This window comes from Eptesicus fuscus, chromosome 21, assembly GCF_027574615.1.
Source record: "Eptesicus fuscus isolate TK198812 chromosome 21, DD_ASM_mEF_20220401, whole genome shotgun sequence".
Taxonomy (NCBI): Eukaryota; Metazoa; Chordata; class Mammalia; order Chiroptera; family Vespertilionidae; genus Eptesicus; species Eptesicus fuscus.
In genome coordinates, this window is record NC_072493.1 from 23511117 (window position 1) to 23531458 (window position 20342).

The following is a 20342-nucleotide window of genomic DNA, read 5'->3' on the forward strand; positions in this document are numbered from 1 at the left end:
TCTTCTTATCAGGACACAGCCTAATCCAGGATGTTCTCATTTCAAGACCCATACTTTAATTATGTCTGCAAAGACCCACTTCTCAGATGAGGACACATTCCTCACCGGTGCCGGGGCTAGGACTTCAACATATTTTTCACGGGGACACAATTGAGCCCAGTACTCCCTCTACCAGGTGGGTTAGGTCAGGTCAAGAGAAAGACCCTCCTAGGGCTGGACTGAGACCTGTCTCCCTGCTAGGGCACTTGGAGGTCTCAGAAAAATTCCAGCCCTTTCTTGCTGCCCCCAAAAGGTAGTGTGAGCCCCTTGAGGACAGGGACAATGTCCCCAACACACCGTGCCCAGGTACTTAGGTGCTCCATTAAAACAGCAGAACAAAAGGGAGATAAGCCTGGACTCCCCCGTGGGAAAAACTGGGTGACAATGTCCCCGCATGCAGGGGCACTAGGAGGCCATGCTGGGGAGGCAGGCCGGCCCAGAGCTGAGGTGGAGCCGGAGGGAGCCGAGGGAGGGAGGCCAGTGGGCAGCAGCGCTCTTCCTTTGGGCTGACAAGTCCAGCTGCATTCATGCAGGTGCTCAATTAGGAAATGAAAAGGCTGTAAAACTGTTGCTTGTACCAGGCTCCTGGGTGTCCCCACCCCGCAGGAATGCATGGATGCTTGAGTCCAGCAGGGGAAGCAGGGGGTACTCCTGCCCAGGCCAATCCGGTAGGGTGTCTGCATTTTCTGTGTTCCTGTTTCTGTTCTGAACAGCTGACTGGTGGGTGGCGGGAGCTGCACTGGGTGGAGGAAACTCATCCTCACGGTGGGCCTCGGGAGCTCTCAGCACGGTTCCCCAGAGGCGTGAAGGCTAGTTTCCTGGAGGAAGTTGGCCCAGGGACTGAGAGTCAGGGGTTCAGCAATGCCTGCCGAGGCCAGAAGGGCACAGGGCGGACCGGGGCGGTGCCTCATTCTTGGGCTGCTGAGGCAAGTGCAGAAGTCCCAAGTTGGGCAAGACTGGAAAGGCGCCGCCAGAGGAAGGCAGGAGGGCATCCTGAAGGTGGTGTCAGGAAGACCCCCTTCAAACCACATCCACTGTACCCACACCCCCAAGTCCCAGAGACACACAACCAAGAGGCTGGAGATACAGGAAGAGTGTGTGAGATTTAGAAGCAGGAGGAGGAATGGATGGAGAGAGGTGCAAAGAGTCACAGACAAATCCAGGAACAGACTGGCAGAGGAAAGGCAGGGGAGAGAGAAAAGGCAGAGGCCAAGGCGGGAAGGCAAAAACAGGACAGGGACAGACACAGACACACCAAGTACCTAGGGTGTGGCCCCGTCAGTGGCTCGGAGCCCTTACAGCCCTGACTGGACAGAAGCAGTCAAGTGGGCCTGCGAGAGGGGTTTGCTCCAGGCTTGAAGTTTTCACATATCCTGGAGGGAGGCCCACCAGCAGGGCTCAGTTCCCTAATCTGTAAAGTGGGGGTGACAATTTCGGCTCCCCCTTCCCTGGAGGGTGTGGCCTCCCCAATCACTGAGCCCCAGGCAGCCCTGCCTTTGGTCAGTCTATCACACAGCCCAGTTTTCTTGTTCTCACAGCACTTTGCGCTGCCAGGAATGACCTCTTTACCTCATCCATGTCCAAGGGGATGCTGTCCAGAGTGGGGAGGGGGGATCCCTGCTTGTTCACCCAGGGCCTGGCCTTCAGCCAGAGCTCCTGAGCCTCTCCTGCTGAGCGAGGATGACCACTGCTTATGGGGGCTTATGAGTTGGCAGGGGAATTGTCATGGAGCTGGGGAGTTGGCAGAGAGGGGGCAGGTGGAGGCCCAGGGTTTGAGGGAAACAGCAGGGGCTGGGAGATGGAAATCAAGACCTGACCCCTTCCTCGAGGACTAGTGTTAGGAGCTTCCAGCCTAGTGCTTCCCAGGTTAACTTGAGAACAGTGCTGTGGCAGCAGACAATGGAGGGACTGAGGGGATGGGGCCAGCTTGCCTGAGCTGAGAGGAAGCGGGACGAGTCAGGCAGGTCAGAGTTCCAGGAATTGAAACAGCATGTGCAAAGGCCCTAGGGTGGAAGAAATGGCAGGCAGGCAGGAGGGGTTAGCATCTGCAGTCGCTCTGGCTGTGGAGTGAGGACTGGAGGGAAGGGGATCCATAATGGTCTGGACTTGAAAAGCAGTCTGGTGGACAGAGATGGAACTTGAGAAACCCATAATTATTCCCACTATTTGCATGTTAACCACCTGTCAGGATCAGTCCTCACATTCCCTTGAGGGCAAAGATGCCTGAGGATCCCATCAAACAGCAGAGGCCTCCCTTCCCTCAGCTGCAGGATCTGGACTGTTCTTTCCTAGACCTTGGGAGAGGAAGAGTTGGCTCTGGGTGTGGTCCTCGCCCCTCCCAAGACAGCCACCTGCCCAGCCTAGCCCAGGTGAGCTCCTAGTTTAAACCTAGCTTGGGCCAAAGGGACCTAGTGCTATGGCTCAAGCCTAGGATTAGAGGTCAGGATCAGGTCAGCCTCTTGGGACCAGAAGGGGTTGGTGGGGTGAGCAAGGAGGGCTGAGGATGGACTATATAGTGGTCTCACCTGCGGGCTCCTGGCTGAGGGGCAGTTGCTGCCCCAGCTGGACTGCAGGACCTAGTGGCTTGGGGCACAGAACTCACAGGGACAGGCTGGCACTCAAAGTGTCCTGGGTTCTGACTCCGTGTCCTTGAAAGCTACTCATTCAGAAAATGGGAATTCCCTTTGCACTTGGCTTTGACCTAATGGCAAACCAGATAAGCCTTTAAAAGTTGACTGAGGCTGCTGTGATGTAAGAGGTATCTGGTGTCATGTGCTGTGGGAGAGGCACAGACATGAAATGAAAACAGTACTCAGGAGGCCTGGCTGCATGGCCAGCCCACAGCACTGGCCCCCTCCAAGCTCTCCTGTCCAGTGTAATTGCCATGTAGCTGTGGGGCAGGGCGCTGTGGAATGCACCCTCTAAGCTGGTCGCAGCTCAGGCAAGAGATGAGAACCCCAGGCTGCTGCCTCCTGACACTGGCCCCGCAGGGTCCTTTCAGGCTGGCAGGGGACTGCCATGGAGCTGGTGAGCTGGCAGAGAATGGGGAAGGGAAGCAGAACTAGAACTGGGGGCAGCAGAGTGGGCTCTGGGGGGCATTTTGTCCACAAGTCCTTATGGTACTTGCTATATAACCTCAGGGTGGCAGGGCACCCAGAGGCCCAGTGTACCACTCTGAGTTTAATCCCACCAGGAAGGACCCTGAGTGAGCACTCAGGTCCCCCCATCCCCGCCCTGGTCGTGGCCCCACTGGGGCTCTCCAGGGTGCCCTGCCTGGAGATGTCAGCTGCTGCTCTCAGAAATGCTGACATTTCTGCCCTAACCAGTTTGGCTCAGTGGATAGAGTATCGGCCTTCGGACTGAAAGGTCCCAGGTTCGATTCCGGTCAAGGGCATGTACCTTGGTTGCGGGCACATCCCCAGTGGGGAGTGTGCGGGAGGCAGCTGATAGATGTTTCTCTTTCATCGATGTTTCTAACTTTCTATCCCTCTCCATTCCTCTCCGTAAAAAAATCAATAAAATATATTTTAAAAAAAGAAAAAGAAAAAAAAAACCTGACATTTCTGCTCTGCAGGGGACGGACGGAGTGGTGTGTGGGGACGGATATTACAGCCTGGCCTGAGGAGCATCCTTCCTGACTTCTGTAGCCCCAGGGCCCTCTACTGGGAAAGGTGTTCAGGAAGCCCCACCAGGGCCAGTTCCACTGTGAAGAAACTGAGGAATAGCACTCCTTGGGGGCCGGGGCCAGAGTGCTTGGGCTAACAGGTGAGTGAACAATTCCTGTTCTGGGTTGGAGGCTCCCAGGCAATGGCATAGGGGCCTCTGGTGAACTCCATGTCTTCAGCCTCCATCAGACAGGGATCCCAAAATAGCAGGTGGGCCCAGCAGATGTTGTGAGGTGGTTGGGCCCCGTGCCATGGGAGGGTAGAGGGTGTGGAGCCCAGGCACAAGCAAACAGCACCACCAGGGCAAGACAGCTGCTTATCAAAATATTTTTATTTTAGGAGACCCCTCAAAAAAAGACCCTCCACATTAGACAGACGCCCAACAATACCCATGGCCTTTTTTTTGGTCTTTTCTGTATATTTTCATTTTCAAATCAACTAAAACAATTTGATGCTTAAAATAAAAGACAGGAACTATTTCCCAGTCAGACTTTAGTCAAGAATATATATATATATTTTTGATCCTGGGGATGGGCAGGGGTGGGGAAGAGGTTGCTCAGTAGCACTAGGTGTTCCTGTCCACAGTAGGAGAGCCGTGTGGTGAGGACACGGCACACAGCAGGGCGCGAACTCGCCTGACTAACAGAGGGAGGAAAAGAAGATGGGGAAGAAAAAATGTATGGGCCGGCTGATCCGGGCATCTGGGACTTAAAATTTACATAAAACTGTGCCATGTCCTCGCTCGGTGCTGTCTGCCTGCCTGTCTGTCTCTGCTCTGGGAAGGACTGGTCAGTGTGGTCGGGAGAAGGCTGAGGTTCAGCGTCATCTTCATTATGTGTGTGTGGCTTCTTTTCCAGCTGAGAAACTTTTTTTTCTTTTTTAATTTTTAAAAAGAATCACAGCCAAAATAAGACATTAACTGCAAAATCCAAAATGGCTGCGCTTACCCTATTTATAAAAACACATGAGTCTTTGCCTCTGGCAGGGGAGCCGAGCCCGCGGGGCCCATTACACTTTCCCGGGAATCTTGGCCCGCTTGCGAGCAATGGCATCCTCCACGGCTTTGAGCTGCTTTAGGAGCTCCTCCCGCCTCGACAGCGTGCTGGCCTTCCCTGATTTGGTGCCCGTGGAGGCGGCGGTGCCGGCGTCTGAGGCTTTACCAGGCACACTTGTGACCTTGCTGGAGCTCTTGGACTGGGGTGACAGTTGACGCTTCCTGTGAGGGTGGGGAGGTTGTTAGAGGGGTCCAAGTGCCTGTCTCTCTCTGCTGAGCTTCCTGCCAGGCAGGGGACACGAGGCCCAGTCTGGGGGCCTGGACCCTGTAAGCTATACCCGCCAGGCACAAGGCACCCTCTACCCAGTGAATGGTCAAGAAGTGTCATCAAGCCAAGCACCCTGCTAACCTGCCCCTCCTGCTTCTGGGCCTTGAGGCCCAGGTGTGTGTGGAGGGTTGTACAGCGATCTGAGTCCTGTGCCTGCCCTCCCCATATCCTCCCTCACCCAACCCTTGACCGTGAACTGCATGGTGTAGGGGCGCAGGGACTCAGAGCTGACTTCCTGGGGGAAAAAAAATTACTCTCCTACTTCCTATGCCTGAAATGGAAGGTACAAAAGAGCTGTGACCACCTGTCCCCAAACTGACCCCACACCTCAGGCTGTGAGCTGAGTGCCTTAGGCTGCTCCTCATTCCAGGGCCCAATGCAGGGGGTGGGGTGGAGTGGGGGGATGGGGAGCGGAGGGTGTAGAGTGAGACATGTGTTGGACCGCCTTCTTGCCTCCAGATCTAAGACATTCCCCAGGTACCTCTGGGTCTGCGGGGCAAAGGGGCCCATGTAGTGTGGCCATGGCACAGGCAAGCACTCACCTGTCTGGCAGGGCCACGGGAGCCTTGGAATTCTGGCCTCTCTGCCGTTCTGGCTTGGGAGAGCCCAATCTCCCACCTGACTTCCGGTCCCGAGAACCTGGGACAACATAAGACCAGGGTCCCAGTTACATATGGTCTGGTGCAGCCTTACTGATGCTAGTGCCCCAATTCCAAAGAGCTGTAACAGATCAGCACAGCTTCCTCATTTTAAAGGAAGAAGCAGAGGGCAGAGCCAGTGAGAAAGGAGGAAGGGGGAGCTCTGATCATGTCAGATCGAGAGCCCAGGAAAACCCCGAAAGAGGAGCTCCAATTTGGGTTCCAGGTTTCCTGAGCTAGCATCTAAACAGACCACTGAGCAGTCAGACTGTTTTCACTAACACCAAGCCCCTGCCCACTCACTGTGCCCTCCTTCCCCACAGCCCAGGGTAGAGTTTCCGGAGCCCTCGTGTTTTGTGCTATCACAGGAGATGAGAACCCAGCCGTTATCTGCCAATCACATGTTAAAGAAAAACAACAACAATGCCACTCCTAGTTATTTTTCATGAAAAAAAAAAAAAAAAGTTATTTGTGTTCAAATAGAGTGGTTTATAAATAAATATTAAAGCCCTGCCTGTGTAGCTCAGTGGTTGAGCATCAACCTATGGACCAGGAGGTCATGGGCTAGATCTCCAGTAGGGGGCGTGCAGGAGTCAGCCAATCAATGATTCTCATCATTGATGTTTCTATCTCTCTCTTGCTCTCCCTGCCTCTCTGAAATTAATAAAAACATACTGAAAAAAAGTAAAACTCTTTCTTAGTTTTAACTTCTAATACTGTGCTGATAATTCACAAAATCAGAGAAGTTCCTTGGGGTCAATATTTTAAAATAATGGATGAGGTCCTGGTCCCTCCGCCCGTCAGGCCCCTGCAGGGATCTAGCTCACCTCGGTCTGGGGATAAGTTGGCCCGCTTGGCTGGAGGAGGGCTTAGCCTGTCCTTGTCTGAGGGCTCATATCGCTTCCTGCTCCCTTTATCAGCAGCCTGAAAAGATGGAGGGAGCACAGTGAGGACACAGGGTCTGAGCTACTGGCCACCAGGCAGAACACAGTGAAAGGAACATAGTGTGACGTCCTCACACCAGGACCTGCTCCCCTCTTCTGGGCTCCCTCTTCGCGGTCCTGAGTGAAGCAAGGCCCATGGTTTTGGGGCCTTTATTTTCTGTAGCGAAGGTGCCAGCAAAGATGCTGTGCTCACTGTGGGGGCCACGAGCCAGGGAAAGGACTCTAGCAGACTCAGCCTCTCACCCTTCCGGTCCCTTGGGGCTCTGGGAACATCAACTCACAGAAGCCAAGTTTGCTTTGCTCTGTCCCAGTGCTGACTTGTGGGAACTGGCCAGACTAGGCACAAGGAGGAGGGCCAAGAGTGGGTTCTCAGGACAGGGAGAGCACCCACCAGGGGTGCTCTAATGCCTCAGGACATGCTATAGAACCCATCTACCTTATGCCCACATGCCTCTCTGTTTCCCACAGGGCTGACCATCAAGGCAGGCAGATGAGCAGGGGTGTTATCTGGCCACCAAGTTCAAATGGCCACTTGGTCCCCACTTGGTCTCAGTCCCAGGATGAGCCGAAGGTACGTGGCTTCCTGGAGCTCTCACCAGGTGTGCCCAGGGCCTCACCTTGTTCAGCAGTGTCAACTTGATCTCCTTGTGTGCCACAAAAGCACCCTGCTGGGGCTGCCCAGAGGGTGCCTGCTGGGGGGCTGTGGGCTGCTGGGAGGATTTACTGCCTGTGGAAGATTTTGAGGATTTGGGTGGCTGTGTGGATGAGTCCCTTTTCCGCTTATCCTCTTTAACGCCGTCTTCTTTTTTAGATTTTCCTGCTGACAAAAAATCCTTGGTCATGATCACTGATACCACACAGCGGCTTTCCATGTGCCACTTGGTGGAGTGGTGCATTATTAAGCAGGCAACATGTGCACAGGGACAAAACTGGGAGGTCACCGCGTTCTTGTCTGACCAGCTGCACGCAGTGCTGACTGAGACTACATGCACCCTCCTTCCATGAAGAGCCTGCCTCTCCTCTGGAGCCACAACAGCCAGGACACAAGGAGCCCCCATACCTTTCTCCTTCTTGGTCTGGGCTGGGGTGGGGGACCGTGAGCTGGCTGAGGACACAGGGCTGGCCAGGTCTGCGTACATGTCGTCCGAGTCCACGCTGTGCACCGAGCTGCTGCTTGATGTGGCGCTGGACACTGAGGAGACACTGCTCACGCTCAGGGACCTAGACACATAAAAGCCCATTTGTGCCTGCATGTCTCCGACTGAGGACGGGTTGATTGGGTAGTGGGGGGGTTCTATGTCTATTTTCCCCAATTCCCAGTTTTAAGGAATGTGTACCCACCAAACCTGATATTTCAGAAGGGACTCTGGGTAGTTTAAAAAGGTGCCACATAGTGTGGAGATGCTCACGCTATTTGTTGGACAAGGACATATGACTAACTGTGACTCAAGACTTAGTGATGATAGAACTGAGAGTCCCGGTTAATGATGCACAACAAAGAGAGAGAGCTTCAACCTGCAGACACCAGACACTAGATGGGAGATCGCTTTAACCCATCGCATGTCTCAGGAAAGTATGCAACGACGGCCAATCTCACAGGTCCTTGGTTCTTTCACAGCCCACACTGAACAAGGACTTGGAATGCACAAAGCTGCTACATCAGTGTCTGCTGAGTACTCTCTCTTTAGCTCTGAGAAAACACCAATCACTGTTCCCTAAAGTTGTCAGGTGCTGGACAAGGGAGGGGGAAAGAAAGAGAGCCCAAGATTTTTTATAAAGGTTAGGTCTTTAAACCTATTTAGAAAGATTTGGGTAATGTATATAAACTACCTGCTGCCTAGAAATAAGAGAAAGTTGGACTTAAGGGATCTAAGGACTGATCAATACTGTCTTCTTTTGAAGCACCCAAATAACAGAATTCTTTTCCAATTATTTTCTCAGATTTTAAAAAAATTGGCTGTCCCCAGCTGCCTCAGGCACAACAGGCCAGGGCAGGACCCAACCCTCGACACAAAATGAGCACGAAGCCTCCATGTTAGCCTCTTTCAATCCTGCTGAGTGGAAGCACCCTGGCTTCAAGCCCGCCAGGTGCTTATGGGGACAGAGGGCGTCCCAGCCCCTCCACATGCTTGGAGCCATTGGACCAGGCTCCCTACTCTGTGAGCATCAGTCCATTCTCTTCTCTGTGTCCAGGGGGAGAGAGCCAGCCAGCCACGCTGCTCCTGAACAGCACTGACTGACAGCTATCAGCTGTTAGCCACAGGCTGCCTGAGGGGGAGAAAGCCTCACACCTGCGGGACCTCTCCTAAGGTCCTGGATGCTGACTGGGAGGCAGGAGCAGGGGCAAAGAAGCTGATGGGGATTGGGGCCAGAGAGATGCTGACAATGACCTGGATCTGGAACTAGAGCCGCTGTAGCTGCTGCCGCTGCCACTGCCACTGATGGTCCGCCTGCAACACAATCAAAAGTCCCACCACTCACATCTCTGCAGACTTGACAAAAGGCAGACACTCTTCAAAACCAGGGCTAATCACTGGCCCGAGACAGATGTTTAACCAGTAACTCGCCACAGACCCAGATGTGGGTAGGGCTCCATTTTCTTTTAAGTGCACCTTTTTTCTCAAAAAGTAAGATAAACTTCTCTTCAGTGTCCCGCCCCGCTGCACGCCCCTCCCCCCCCCGCCCCGCCCCTGCAACTGCCTCTTTCCAGGGCAGATTCTGGTTGTCAAGGGAGTTCCTTCCCTCCTCAGGTGGAGCAATGAGATGGGGAAACGGGCTCAGTGAGGTGGCATAACTAGCCCCAAACCTCACAGATCAGGGATGGAATGGGTTCCTGGCCTGGGTTGCTTTGTCCAGGAGATCCCCTCCCCTAGCCCTTGCACCAAAGATACAGAAATCCCCATGAGGCTCCCTGAGTGGTGTACTTACCTCCTGGGGGGCGTCCTGGCTTGGCGCTCCCTCCTCCTGGCTTCCCGAGGGTCTCCTGGCTTGGCAGGCTCAGGGGTGGGGGCAGTGGTCTTGGGGGCCTGTGGTGGGGCTGGAGGTGGGGCTGGCTTCTTCACCATCTTCTCTCTGTCATGAGATGCAAGGAAGTCAGACCTGGTGGAGGAGCTAGGCCAACGACTTCAGGGTGTGACCCCAGGGTGCATCGCCAGGAAGGCCAGGTGGGCTGTCGATCCCCTATCACACCAGGCTCTTGGAATGTTTCTGAAGCTACAGGCCTACTTCTCCCCACAGGCAGGAGCCGGAGGTGTGTTAGCAGCAAGATGGCTCATCTGAAAGTTCTTGAGAATTGCGGAGAGCTGGCGCTGTGCTCCCCCAGACCTCCTGTTCCGCATGTGGGGGTGGCCCTTTGAGGGTGCTGCAGCATGTTCACATGTGGAAACCACATTGCAGTAAAGAAAACAGCTCCCAAAGCTTGTTTTTTTCCTATCTGCTAATCGTTTTAGTGGTGCTGAGCACTCCTGATTCAGATGGAGTACAGAGCATGTACCTATCAGAGACCCTGTCAACAAAGTGATCTCAGCAAGAAACGAAGTCTTGGTCGAAAGCACAGTGTCGGGGTGAGTCAAATCTTTGCTGATGAAAATGCAGAAGCAAAGATGAAAATGCAGAAGCGAAGCATGTGTCATGCGTGACTGTGTGTGTGAAGTCCTGGCAGGGGAACAGCCACTGCAGGGGCTGGAGTGTCTGGACTATGCAGTCCCACAGGTTTGTTAACCCGCATTGAATGGTACAATGTAGATGGACGAGTTGTGTTGCACATAAATTATACCTCAATACAATTCATTTATAAAAGTGAGCTGTTCAGGATTCCCTAATTGTTTCTGAGGCCTTTTAGCTCACTCCATTTAGGATAAAACACTTGTAGTGTGCAGCTTTTCAACGCCTGTTATACAGCAGGTGTGGGCTCTTTCCCCACTGAACAAGTAACTACTGTAAGAACAAGTCAGGAAGCAGGGCTATGGCAAGGACAGGGCCCAAGGCAGGCACGCAGGTCCAGTCTGCTCACACAGAGGCTGCCTTGCCCCTTAGGTGGCAGGATTGATGTCACAGAGAATTAACTACTGACCTCCCTAAAGTGCTTGGCTGAGACACTGCACGTCAGGTGTTACAGAAGTTAAGTGTTCGTATAGTTCTATATGTTTCTGACTTCTCCCATGAGCCACATCTATTGAGAAGGATCAATGTGACTTATTCCAGGAGCAGCAATGGTGAAGAGGAGACAGAGTCTGGCAGGCTGCTCCTTTCCAGGCATTGCAGACACAGCCCCAGGGCTGAGTGTGGCAGGAACTCCTCCCACCTGCCTGCCTGGTAAGAGTGGGGCTGGTGGCTGCACTTACTTGGAACCCCAAGGAGCACGGACATTACCACACCCCAAACAGTACATGGTCCCTAGGTCTGCACGTCCACCTCTAGGGGTCCTGTCTAGAGTTCCCATGGAGCTTGTCCACATATGAGATATGAGGGAGGGAGAAGGCAGGATGCTGCCAGCTCGGCCTGACCACTAGGCACTTACCCTGCTTTCCCAGGAGGCAGAGCTGGCTCCCCCTTGGTTCTGACAGAAGGTCTGTGTGGAGAAGGTGTTGGAGAGGGAGACGGGGATGAGGAAAAGGACCGGGACCTAGGGAGTAAAGAGAAGTGTGAAAAGGGAGCACCACAGTGCCCTTGTCCAAGTCTAAGCATGCTGGGGATGCCACCTCAAATTCAGAGAAGGCCACCATGAATTTCTACTTATTTGCCTCAGATTCCTACTTATTTACAGGATTTCAGACAGTTCTTGGGTCATTTCATAAAGTACATCGCCAAAGAGGAGAGGAGAGTGCTGAGGGGATAGCTGCTAACAGCACTGCTGAGTCCTTCTGATGCCCTGAGCCGTGGGGCATGTGAGCGTGGGCAGGACCAGAAGGGCTCTGCTCTCTGTGTGTGTATGAAACCACAACGAGGAGACACACAGCCTGACCAGGCCATGGCAGCATGGGAGAAATGGAAGGCCCAGTGGGGCACCAGAGACTCAGGTGGCTGGAAGGTGGGAGTGGCCCCCAGAATGGCCAGCAGCACAGGCCCACGAACAGACGTGACAGTGCTATGCGGCAGAGACTTGTCTGGCCCGGGGAGTGTTCCAGCTAAAGGAAACTGTGATGAGCTCATTTGGATACAAGTTGCAGGGGTCAGAAGGATGGACGAAGTGCTGGGAAAGGGGCGCTGGACTGGGTGGAGGCATGGCCTGGCCAGGTTGCTGGCCCCACCATTCAGGATTCACATGACATCACAAAGGAGCTAACCTTTAAAAGGTTTATGGGTTTGCTATATTTTTCTTCTACTTAGAAATGGAAATGGTCATGTAAGATTTTCAACACGTTCAGCCAAGCAACACCAACAGCTAAACTAGAATAAGGCTTTTGCAGTCACACATGCTGCAATGTATACAAACAGAGCTACATAGGAAAAATGCTCATTTCTCCTGTCTTCACACTCACTGCCTTTGGCTAGGCAGCCTGCCATGGGAGACGGGAAGGAATGCCAGGCTCACTTCCCAGAAGCTTTGGTAACACTGTGCAGCCCTGAATCACCACATGGAGGGGGGGTCACCTCCTCAGAGTAACCTCATCCCTGGATCCCATTCCTCAGAAGGCTGCTGCAGAGCCAATGCCCACCTGGCGTGCTGCAGGGGGGTACTCTGCTCATGTTCTCAGGTACCACCTGGGCCTGCCCAGGAGCCAGCAGAGGCCTGGAGCCAGGGGAGAGGTGTGCTGAGTGATGGACATTGGAACACTATAAACACAAGTCAAGAGGAAGGGAAAGTGGTGAAAAAGTACACCTAATTTTGTGGAAATGGTTATGAAGTTTATTTCCAAACAGAAAATATCCTGAAACTGGTCCAGTACACAGGGCTGCATCCTGAGTGGAGTTTCTTTAGAACTGGGTGATGAGGAAGCCAAGCATCCTCCTTGGGGTCCACCTCCTGAAAGAGCAGCCGGGTTTCCACGGACTCTCCTGCTCGCAGCCCCCTCCCCTCCATGCCTAACTCAGCATGAAGAGCCTGGCCAGCCCACCAGGCTGAGGATGGTTCTTTCTCCTGCTTGTCGTCTTGGGCCTTGTCACAGCTGTCCCAGTCCTGGCCCTGACCTTAGGGACTCAATGCCAGGGGCCTTCTTAATCTCTCCTCGTGTCCATGGAACACATACGAGAAAACTCCACATGTGATTTCTAACGTTTCTAAGTTTCCCAGCTTAGTCTCAGGCTTCTTCCTGCAGCTTCCCAGCCGAGTTTCTTAAATGAAGCCATACAAGGTTTCTCCCATTGTTGATGCTCTGACCAATAGCTTTCTGTCTTTACCTCATCCCCTACAGGCAGCATTCCATGACTGCTCCATGACCGGCAGCTGTTCTGGGTACTGCTTCAACTTCCGGCAGGAAATCATGAGGCCCAAGGACCCATAGCTGACCCTCTAGACACCCTCAGAAAAAGGTTTTCTTTATTTTTTAAATATATTTTTGCTGATATTTTTAGAGAGAGAGAGGGAGAGAGAGAGACAGAAACACGATGAGAGAGAACATCCTTCGGCTGCCTCCTGCATGCCCCCTACTGGGGATTGAGCCTGTAACCTGGGCATGTGCCTTGACCCGAAATTGAACCAGCAACCTTTTGGTGCATAGGACAATGTTCAACCAACTGAGCCACGCCAGCCAGGACAGGCTTGCTTTTCTTTTTCAAGGTTATTAATATGCACAAGATTCAACATTCATGGAAAACAGGCCCACATATCACCTACTACTTGTTCTACAGCCCACTTAAAATGTTAACTTGGCCCTAACTGGTTTGGCTCAGTGGACAGAGCATCGGCCTGCAGCCTGAAGAGTCCCAGGTTCGATTCCGGTCAAGGGCATGTACCATGGTTGTGGACACATCCCCAGTAGGGGGTGTGCAGGAGGCAGCTGATTGATGTTTCTCTCTCATCGATGTTTCTAACTCTCTATCCCTCTCCCTTCCTCTCTGTAAAAAATCAATAAAATATATTAAAAAAAAAAAAAGTTAACTTGACCAACCAGATTTAACAGCTCTAATGATCTAATGCTGTTCTAATCCTCTTGACAGCTGCCCTAAAGTAAGATCGGCTGCCAGGAAATAGTGCCGCTGTGGGACAACAAACCACTGCAAAATAAACAGGTCTCCTTATTCCCCAAACATCTGGTGATATGCTTCCCAAAGAAGCGTGTGTGTACGTATGTATGTGGGTGTGTCTGTATGTGTGTGATGCCTGATTTCTGATTTTAGCACGCCTCCAAAACAGGCCAACATAGGTTCTGTGTCCCCTGATGTGCACTGTATGTTAAGATCTCCCAGCGCGTGCAGTTTGTTAATTGGCCCCTCACTGTGTATTCTGTAGAATTTACCACAAGACACGTAACTTGGTGAGACTATTCTGAAAACAACAGCACCTGGAAGAACACTGTCAGGATAGAGACATGCCACACAGACATACCCACCCAGAGTGCACTCCACTCACACAAACACACAGACACACAGACAGAATAGAGACTTGGGCCACAGCCAGAGGTGCCCAAGTTCACCACACCCGATAAGCTCTGGGGACATACCTGGACCGGCTGCCTGAGAAGGAGCTGTGTCTGGAAGACCGGCTGGAATAGGAGCTGTAGGATGAGGACCGGGACCGAGACCTGGACGAACCAGAGCCAGAGTAGGAGGAGGACCGTGAAGACGACCTAGAGCATCCAAGGGGGAGAGAAGAGAGACCATGTTTCTCCGCCCTGCCCTGCCCACCGATGCCAGGCCTGCTGTCCTCAGATGCAGGCCAGACAACAGGGCTGTATTCACATCTAGATACATACCCCCTCCTCACAGAGACACTCACCCAGATACACCCACTCACATATACCCCCCCAGACACCCTTCCCAGATACACCCCTCTAGACACATCCCCGTCAGACACACCCACCCACATACACCCCTCTAGATACACCCACTCACAGAAAGACCTACCCACATACACCCCTCTAGATACATCCCCCTCACAGACACACCCACCCACATACACCCTTCTAGACATATCCCCCTCACAGACACACCCACCCACACATATACCTCTAAATACATCCCCCTCACAGACAGACCCACCCACATACACCCCTCTAGACACATCCCCTTCACAGACATATTCACCCAAATACACCTGCTCCACACAGATACACCCACGAAGATACACCCCCCCCCACACACACAGACACACCTACCCAGATACACACACAAAGATATATCCCCCGCACTCATGTAAACACACACAGACATACCTCACCATACTCATACAGACACACTGCCCTTTGGACACCTCTGTGGACATGCTTAGTCCCACCCTCCTTTTGGTGGGAATGGTGTTTAGAAACCAAGACCTGGATGTGGGTATCTCACTGGTATTTTTTCATTTTGTTTTATGGATCTCACTGTTGCTGTGACACAGCTCCCAGGCCCTCAGTGTACAGAGCCAGGATACGTGTGCCTGTGTGTACAGGTGTCTGACTGGCACACATGTGTCTGTGTATTTCTCTATCTGTCCATCTGTGCATGTAGTGAACCCTGACTCCACAATGACATTTCCAGTTCCCGTCTAACACTGCGGCTCCCCTGGGTCCCCCCTTTCCGATCTGTAGTGTCTCTCTCTGGCAGGGAAGAGATCCAGCTCTCACCATCCATGACATCCTCACTTGTTTGCGCAGAGCTAGTATATACACAGGTTTCAGAGCTGCTAACCCTGGCTCCCACGATAAATTGTTCTGTTGGTCTCCTCTCAGTGTCTCTCCCGGAGTGAACCAGGCAAGCATTCTCCTCAAACACCCCCTGCCCCCCGCCCTGGTTCACTGGCCAGGTCTGTGTTCCACTGTGAGTTGCCCGCATCCTGGCTGATCTCAATATGTGAAGCTGTAACATGGTTCTAAGTGCCAGTCTAGTTTGCTGCTAATGCTGTAGCACCCAGTTACTCAGTAAGTTGAGACCAACAAATGCCTGTTTAGTCTTACTGACTTCTCCCCAGGCCACGACAATATCACTCCTGTGGTGTTTATGCACCAGCCTGCCTCCTTACCTGGAGGAATTGGAGGCAGAGGCTGATGAGGCTGATGTTTTTCGACGCCTTCGTGCACGGCTAGGGGAGACTGATACTCCAAGTTTCTTCTTGGGAGACTTGGACCGGCGCCAAGGGTCTTTCCACTCATCTGCTCGCTTCACCTGTGGCCCAGCGGAGACTGCCTCCTTCTTTGGTGGCTCAGCTTGTCGGCTGAAAACACAGAGAGGTTAGCAATTCTCGGGCTACCTTCCATTTGCCAGTAATGCTATTTTGTGAAAGATACTGAGATGTGAGATTATGATCTAACTGGCTTATCTGAGAAATGCCTGAAAAATAACGGGTCATCTAGAAGAGGTAGCAGATATTCCACTTACAACAATAATGAACAAAACAAGCATAGCTCTCTCCATAAATGGTTTCTGCTCACGTGTCCTTTTCAGGGGGACACCCATCTTTCTCCTTCATTGTACCTAATACTGGTGTGTTTCCTTTTTTCAGTATAATTACTTACTGAATTCCTATCTTCCCCACTAGAGTGTAAGCTCTGAGAATGACAGGGATGGAATCAGCCTTATCTAACACATATTCTCTAGAGCTGGTAACAATAAATGCTTATGAAATTAAAAGGATAACAAAGTATTTTTTTCATTAGAAATTTTGTGTTATCAAACCCAACTCTTAAAAATACTGGTTTAATTCACAGAGAACATCTTGATTAAAACCCCAGTGTCCAACTGAGGGCTGGTAGGTTATCAAGAGGAGACTCCGCTGAGCTCAATGGCAATTCCTTGTAACTCCTGGCCAAACTATATAAATATTGACTAAAGGTGGGCAGATGAGACCAAATGGAAACAAATCATGGCCTAAACGTGAAAGCCACATTCTGCACTGGAGAACTGGGAGTGAAGGGAGGCGGCAGTCACTGAGTCCTAACTGTGGGAGCCCACCCACTACTGTCCAGGAGCTCAGGGTGCAGAGAAAGTGGGAGTGGAAGGCTCAGAAGCCCTTGGGAAGAAGCTCAGCATCAAATCAGAAACACCTACAAACCTAAACATCCCCACTTAAACATGAGCCGAAGTGGAGTTCCCACTCATAGCAGTTTAATATGAAGGTATCTGCTGGACCTGTGATTTTTGAAAAATTCAAATATTATAAATTCATTTAAAATTAAAAAATAATACAGAAAGACAAGAAAATAAAAGTCCTGCTATCTCAACTCTCCAGGGACAGCCAACATTTTGCGTCTCTGCATGTCCTCTCCATCTCTCTTATTTCCTACAATGCACACGTGCACGTGTGCTCACACTCACTCTAAACACAGCTGGGACCTGCCTGTGTCTGCTGGGCCAGCAGCAGGAGCACCTCTTCCTGTCATCCGTTTGTGGAGATGTGGTCTTTTTTGACTGTGTGGCAATTCACTGTCAGATGTTGTATAATCTGAACGTTTCCACACGATTAGCTGTTTTTTAACTTTTAGAAAACACAAATAACATTAAAATGACCCTTTATATATACATCTTATGGACATCTTTTTTTTAAGGTCAAATGCCTAGGAAGTGAAACGAGTAAGTCAAAAGAAACGAGCATTTGCAGGTTTGTGGCAGACTGTCAAAAATTTTACCCTAAAGTGAAAAACCGACTTACAATAATCCCACCAGTATGAGGTGTCCATGTTATCTGACTCTCAACAATACTGGGTTCCTGTGTTACCAGTGAAACACCATAAGCACCACCAGATAAAAATAAACCCTGGCAACTGTGGGGTCTTCAAGGTGTAGATGGTTCATACTAAACGTTCTTGCTAAGTTAAAATGAAGCACAGTATTTTGTTTGATGAGCTTGACTGAAACCCAACAACGGCAAATACAGAAATTGGTTCCCATTTGTTTCTATCGTTACCTCCAAGGCTGGAAATTTCTGTCTTCTATACGTCCTGACACCTGTGAGTTCTGGTCGTCTGTTTTGTTCTTGGCCAATTTTCTAGTAAGCTCTTCAGTTACAAAGAATTGGAACCCTTCCCCAGGCTACTTGCTTTTTAAGGTGTTGGGTGGTGGTGTCTAACATATAGAACGTAACATTTTAACTGTCAAAGCAATTCCTTTTCCTTCTCTTGGGTAGCTTCTTATAGGCTTACAGAGTCCGTCTCCATTCCAAGTCATATTCACTTGCATTTTTCTTTTAGTTGATCTGGAATTTCTTTCTTTCAACTATTCCTGAAGCACTGTCTAACCAGCACCTCTTTTCCAAATGGTTTGTGACAGGATGCCATCTTTTAAAAATATATTTATTTTTATTGATTTTGAGAGAGAAAGGAAAGGAGAAGGAGAGGGAGAAACAACAATGTGAAAATATAACATTGACTAGCTGCTTTCTGCATACCCCGCATGGGGATCAAGCCTGCAATTTGTGCATGTGCCCTGCATGGGAATCCAACCATGACCTCCTGGTTCGTAAGTTGATGCTCAACTGCTGTACCACATGACTCATAATATTTTCAATTTATAATGGGTTTATTGGGATGTTGAAAAGCATCTGTAGTTAAAATTCCAAACACTCTGACTTTTACTTTGTGGTAGGTCCTGCCTATGTTTATCTACAGAAGATCTTTAGCAACAGTTAGACCCTGCTCCCCCAGTTCCACTGGGCTTTGGATTACAATGTTATTAAACTTATTAATAGCATGTTGCAATTATTCATGTCTTCTTTTGTGGGTGTCAGCAAAGGATAATAGTTTTCTTCATTAAAGGTCCTGCCTTTTGGGGGTAGATTTGTAGTTACTATTATAAATTCTCTTCACCAGCATTTCAACATCTAGTTATATTATATCATAACATAAAAAAATCATTACCTATTGATATTCTCAGAACTGTTTAATCAATCAATCCACCAACTAGCAAGTTCCATGCCTACTAGTGCTAATAGTAACATATCAGGAGCAACACCCAACACTTAAAAACTGCCCTAAGGACACACTAAATTGAGGCATAAAATCCGTTATCTTGGCCCAAACCCCGAGAGCTATTACAACAAAAGCTCATAAGCATGTCTTCCTGAAAAAGTAATCCAGGAAGGAAGCAAAACCTGTCTGAGGATTCCAGCCTGTCACAGGCCACTAGGGAGCTGCTTTCACCTTTATACTTCCTGTGTTATTCTCATTCTAAAAATGCAACAGGAAATGGAACACCTTGGTCACTAGGTTTTTCATTAGTCATCAAAGTGGCCCAGCTCTATCAATTTGCAGTCCTTCTAACAGGGAGAGAAGAACAGATGGAAATCAAGGGAGTGACTCATGACACAGCTGTGACAGTACTCAAAGTTCTTGCTGTAGTGACTGGGAAAGAAAAAGAATGCTAAACCCTGCCCCATCACAGCATAGAAAACTACTTGAGACCACAGACAGGTGGCCAACACAGGCCTCTATAATCTTTTAGAGGAAATGTTTCCTCACCAGGAAGAATCTTTCATTCACTCTGGAGATAAGACTATGGGTTTCAAACAAGGCTGGCTCCTTTAACAGTGCTGGAACAAGACGAGGAGGTGTCCCTAAAGCACTTCATTTTCTGGGCTGGTGCCATGGCTGGGCCTGAACACTCATACCACCTCCAGAGCAAGCACTACACAGAGGGAGCAAACAGCTAGCTCCATTTCCCCCTGAAAATCTATCTATATATATAAAAGGCTAATATGCAAAGTGTCCCCTCGGGAGTTTGATTGCTCGCTATGATATGCGCTGACCACCAGTGGGCAGCGCAGAATGAAGGAAGGCCCTAGCTGGCAGCTGGGGAAGGGAGCCCCAGCCGGCAGCCGGAAAGCCCCGATAGGCCCTGATCGCCAGCCAGGCCTAGGGACCCTACCCATGCACGAATACAGGTGGTACTTGGATATAAAATCATGCAGTTGGCACAAAATGAAGATCAGGGATCACTGTTATTGAGTCACTCTGCAGACCACTAAAAGTCAAATAATGGGCTTAACCTCAATTGGTTTCTCTCCCCTGACTTGGGGACCCAAACCAGAAAGTAATGTTTTCAGACTTGGATGCAAACTTAAGTATCTATTTTAAGTATGAAAAGAATGACTGAGTTAATAAACAATAAAAAGTTTATTAAAAGTTCCATCTGGGCCCTAACCGGTTTGGCTCAGTGGATAGAGCGTTGGCCTGCAGACTGAAGGGTCCCAGGTTCGATTCCTGTCAAGGGCATGTACCTTGGTTGTGGGCACATCCCCAGTAGGGGGTGTGTAGGAGGTAGCTGATTGATGTTTCTCTCTCATCGATGTTTCTAACTCTCTATCCCTCTCCCTTACTCTCTGTAAAAAATCAATAAAATATATATATTTTAAAAAGTTCCATTTGGGCCTGCTGGCATAGCTCAGTGGTTGAGCACTGACCTATGAACCAGGAGGTCTCGGTTCAGTTAGATTCCCAGTCACAAGCACATGCCTGAGTTGTGGACTCAGTGGGCACATCCCCAGTGTGGGGTGTGCAGGAGGCAGCCAATCAGTGATTCTCTCTCATCACTGATTCTCTCTCACCTGGGTGGATGCCTGCCAGCGGAAGAAACTCAATCCCTCCCTTCCTTTGGAATGCCCACCTCGCGTAAAGTCCCGTGCATTCCCCTCCAAGGACTATCATCACTTTTTATGATCCACCC

The 20342-nt window shown here is 50.6% G+C and overlaps 1 protein-coding gene across 2 annotated transcripts in view; it reads right to left on the reverse strand.

Annotated features, from left to right (window-relative positions):
- Positions 1–4017: 4017 nt before the first annotated feature.
- Positions 4018–20342, reverse strand: part of ZC3H18 (zinc finger CCCH-type containing 18) — a 59815-nt gene continuing 43490 nt past the window's right edge. Inside the window, exons 10-19 of one of the 2 annotated variants that reach the window (XM_054710165.1) lie at positions 15709–15900; positions 14210–14335; positions 11128–11232; positions 9537–9680; positions 8999–9058; positions 7669–7829; positions 7226–7428; positions 6492–6588; positions 5569–5665; positions 4018–4920 (exon numbers count right to left, since the gene is read on the reverse strand). In XM_054710165.1, coding sequence (XP_054566140.1) covers positions 4713–4920; positions 5569–5665; positions 6492–6588; positions 7226–7428; positions 7669–7829; positions 8999–9058; positions 9537–9680; positions 11128–11232; positions 14210–14335; positions 15709–15900 — 1393 coding nt within the window. In that variant the 3' untranslated portion in view covers positions 4018–4712. The remainder of the gene's footprint in view (positions 4921–5568; positions 5666–6491; positions 6589–7225; positions 7429–7668; positions 7830–8998; positions 9059–9536; positions 9681–11127; positions 11233–14209; positions 14336–15708; positions 15901–20342) is intronic. The other variant, XM_054710166.1, reaches the window with a different exon arrangement.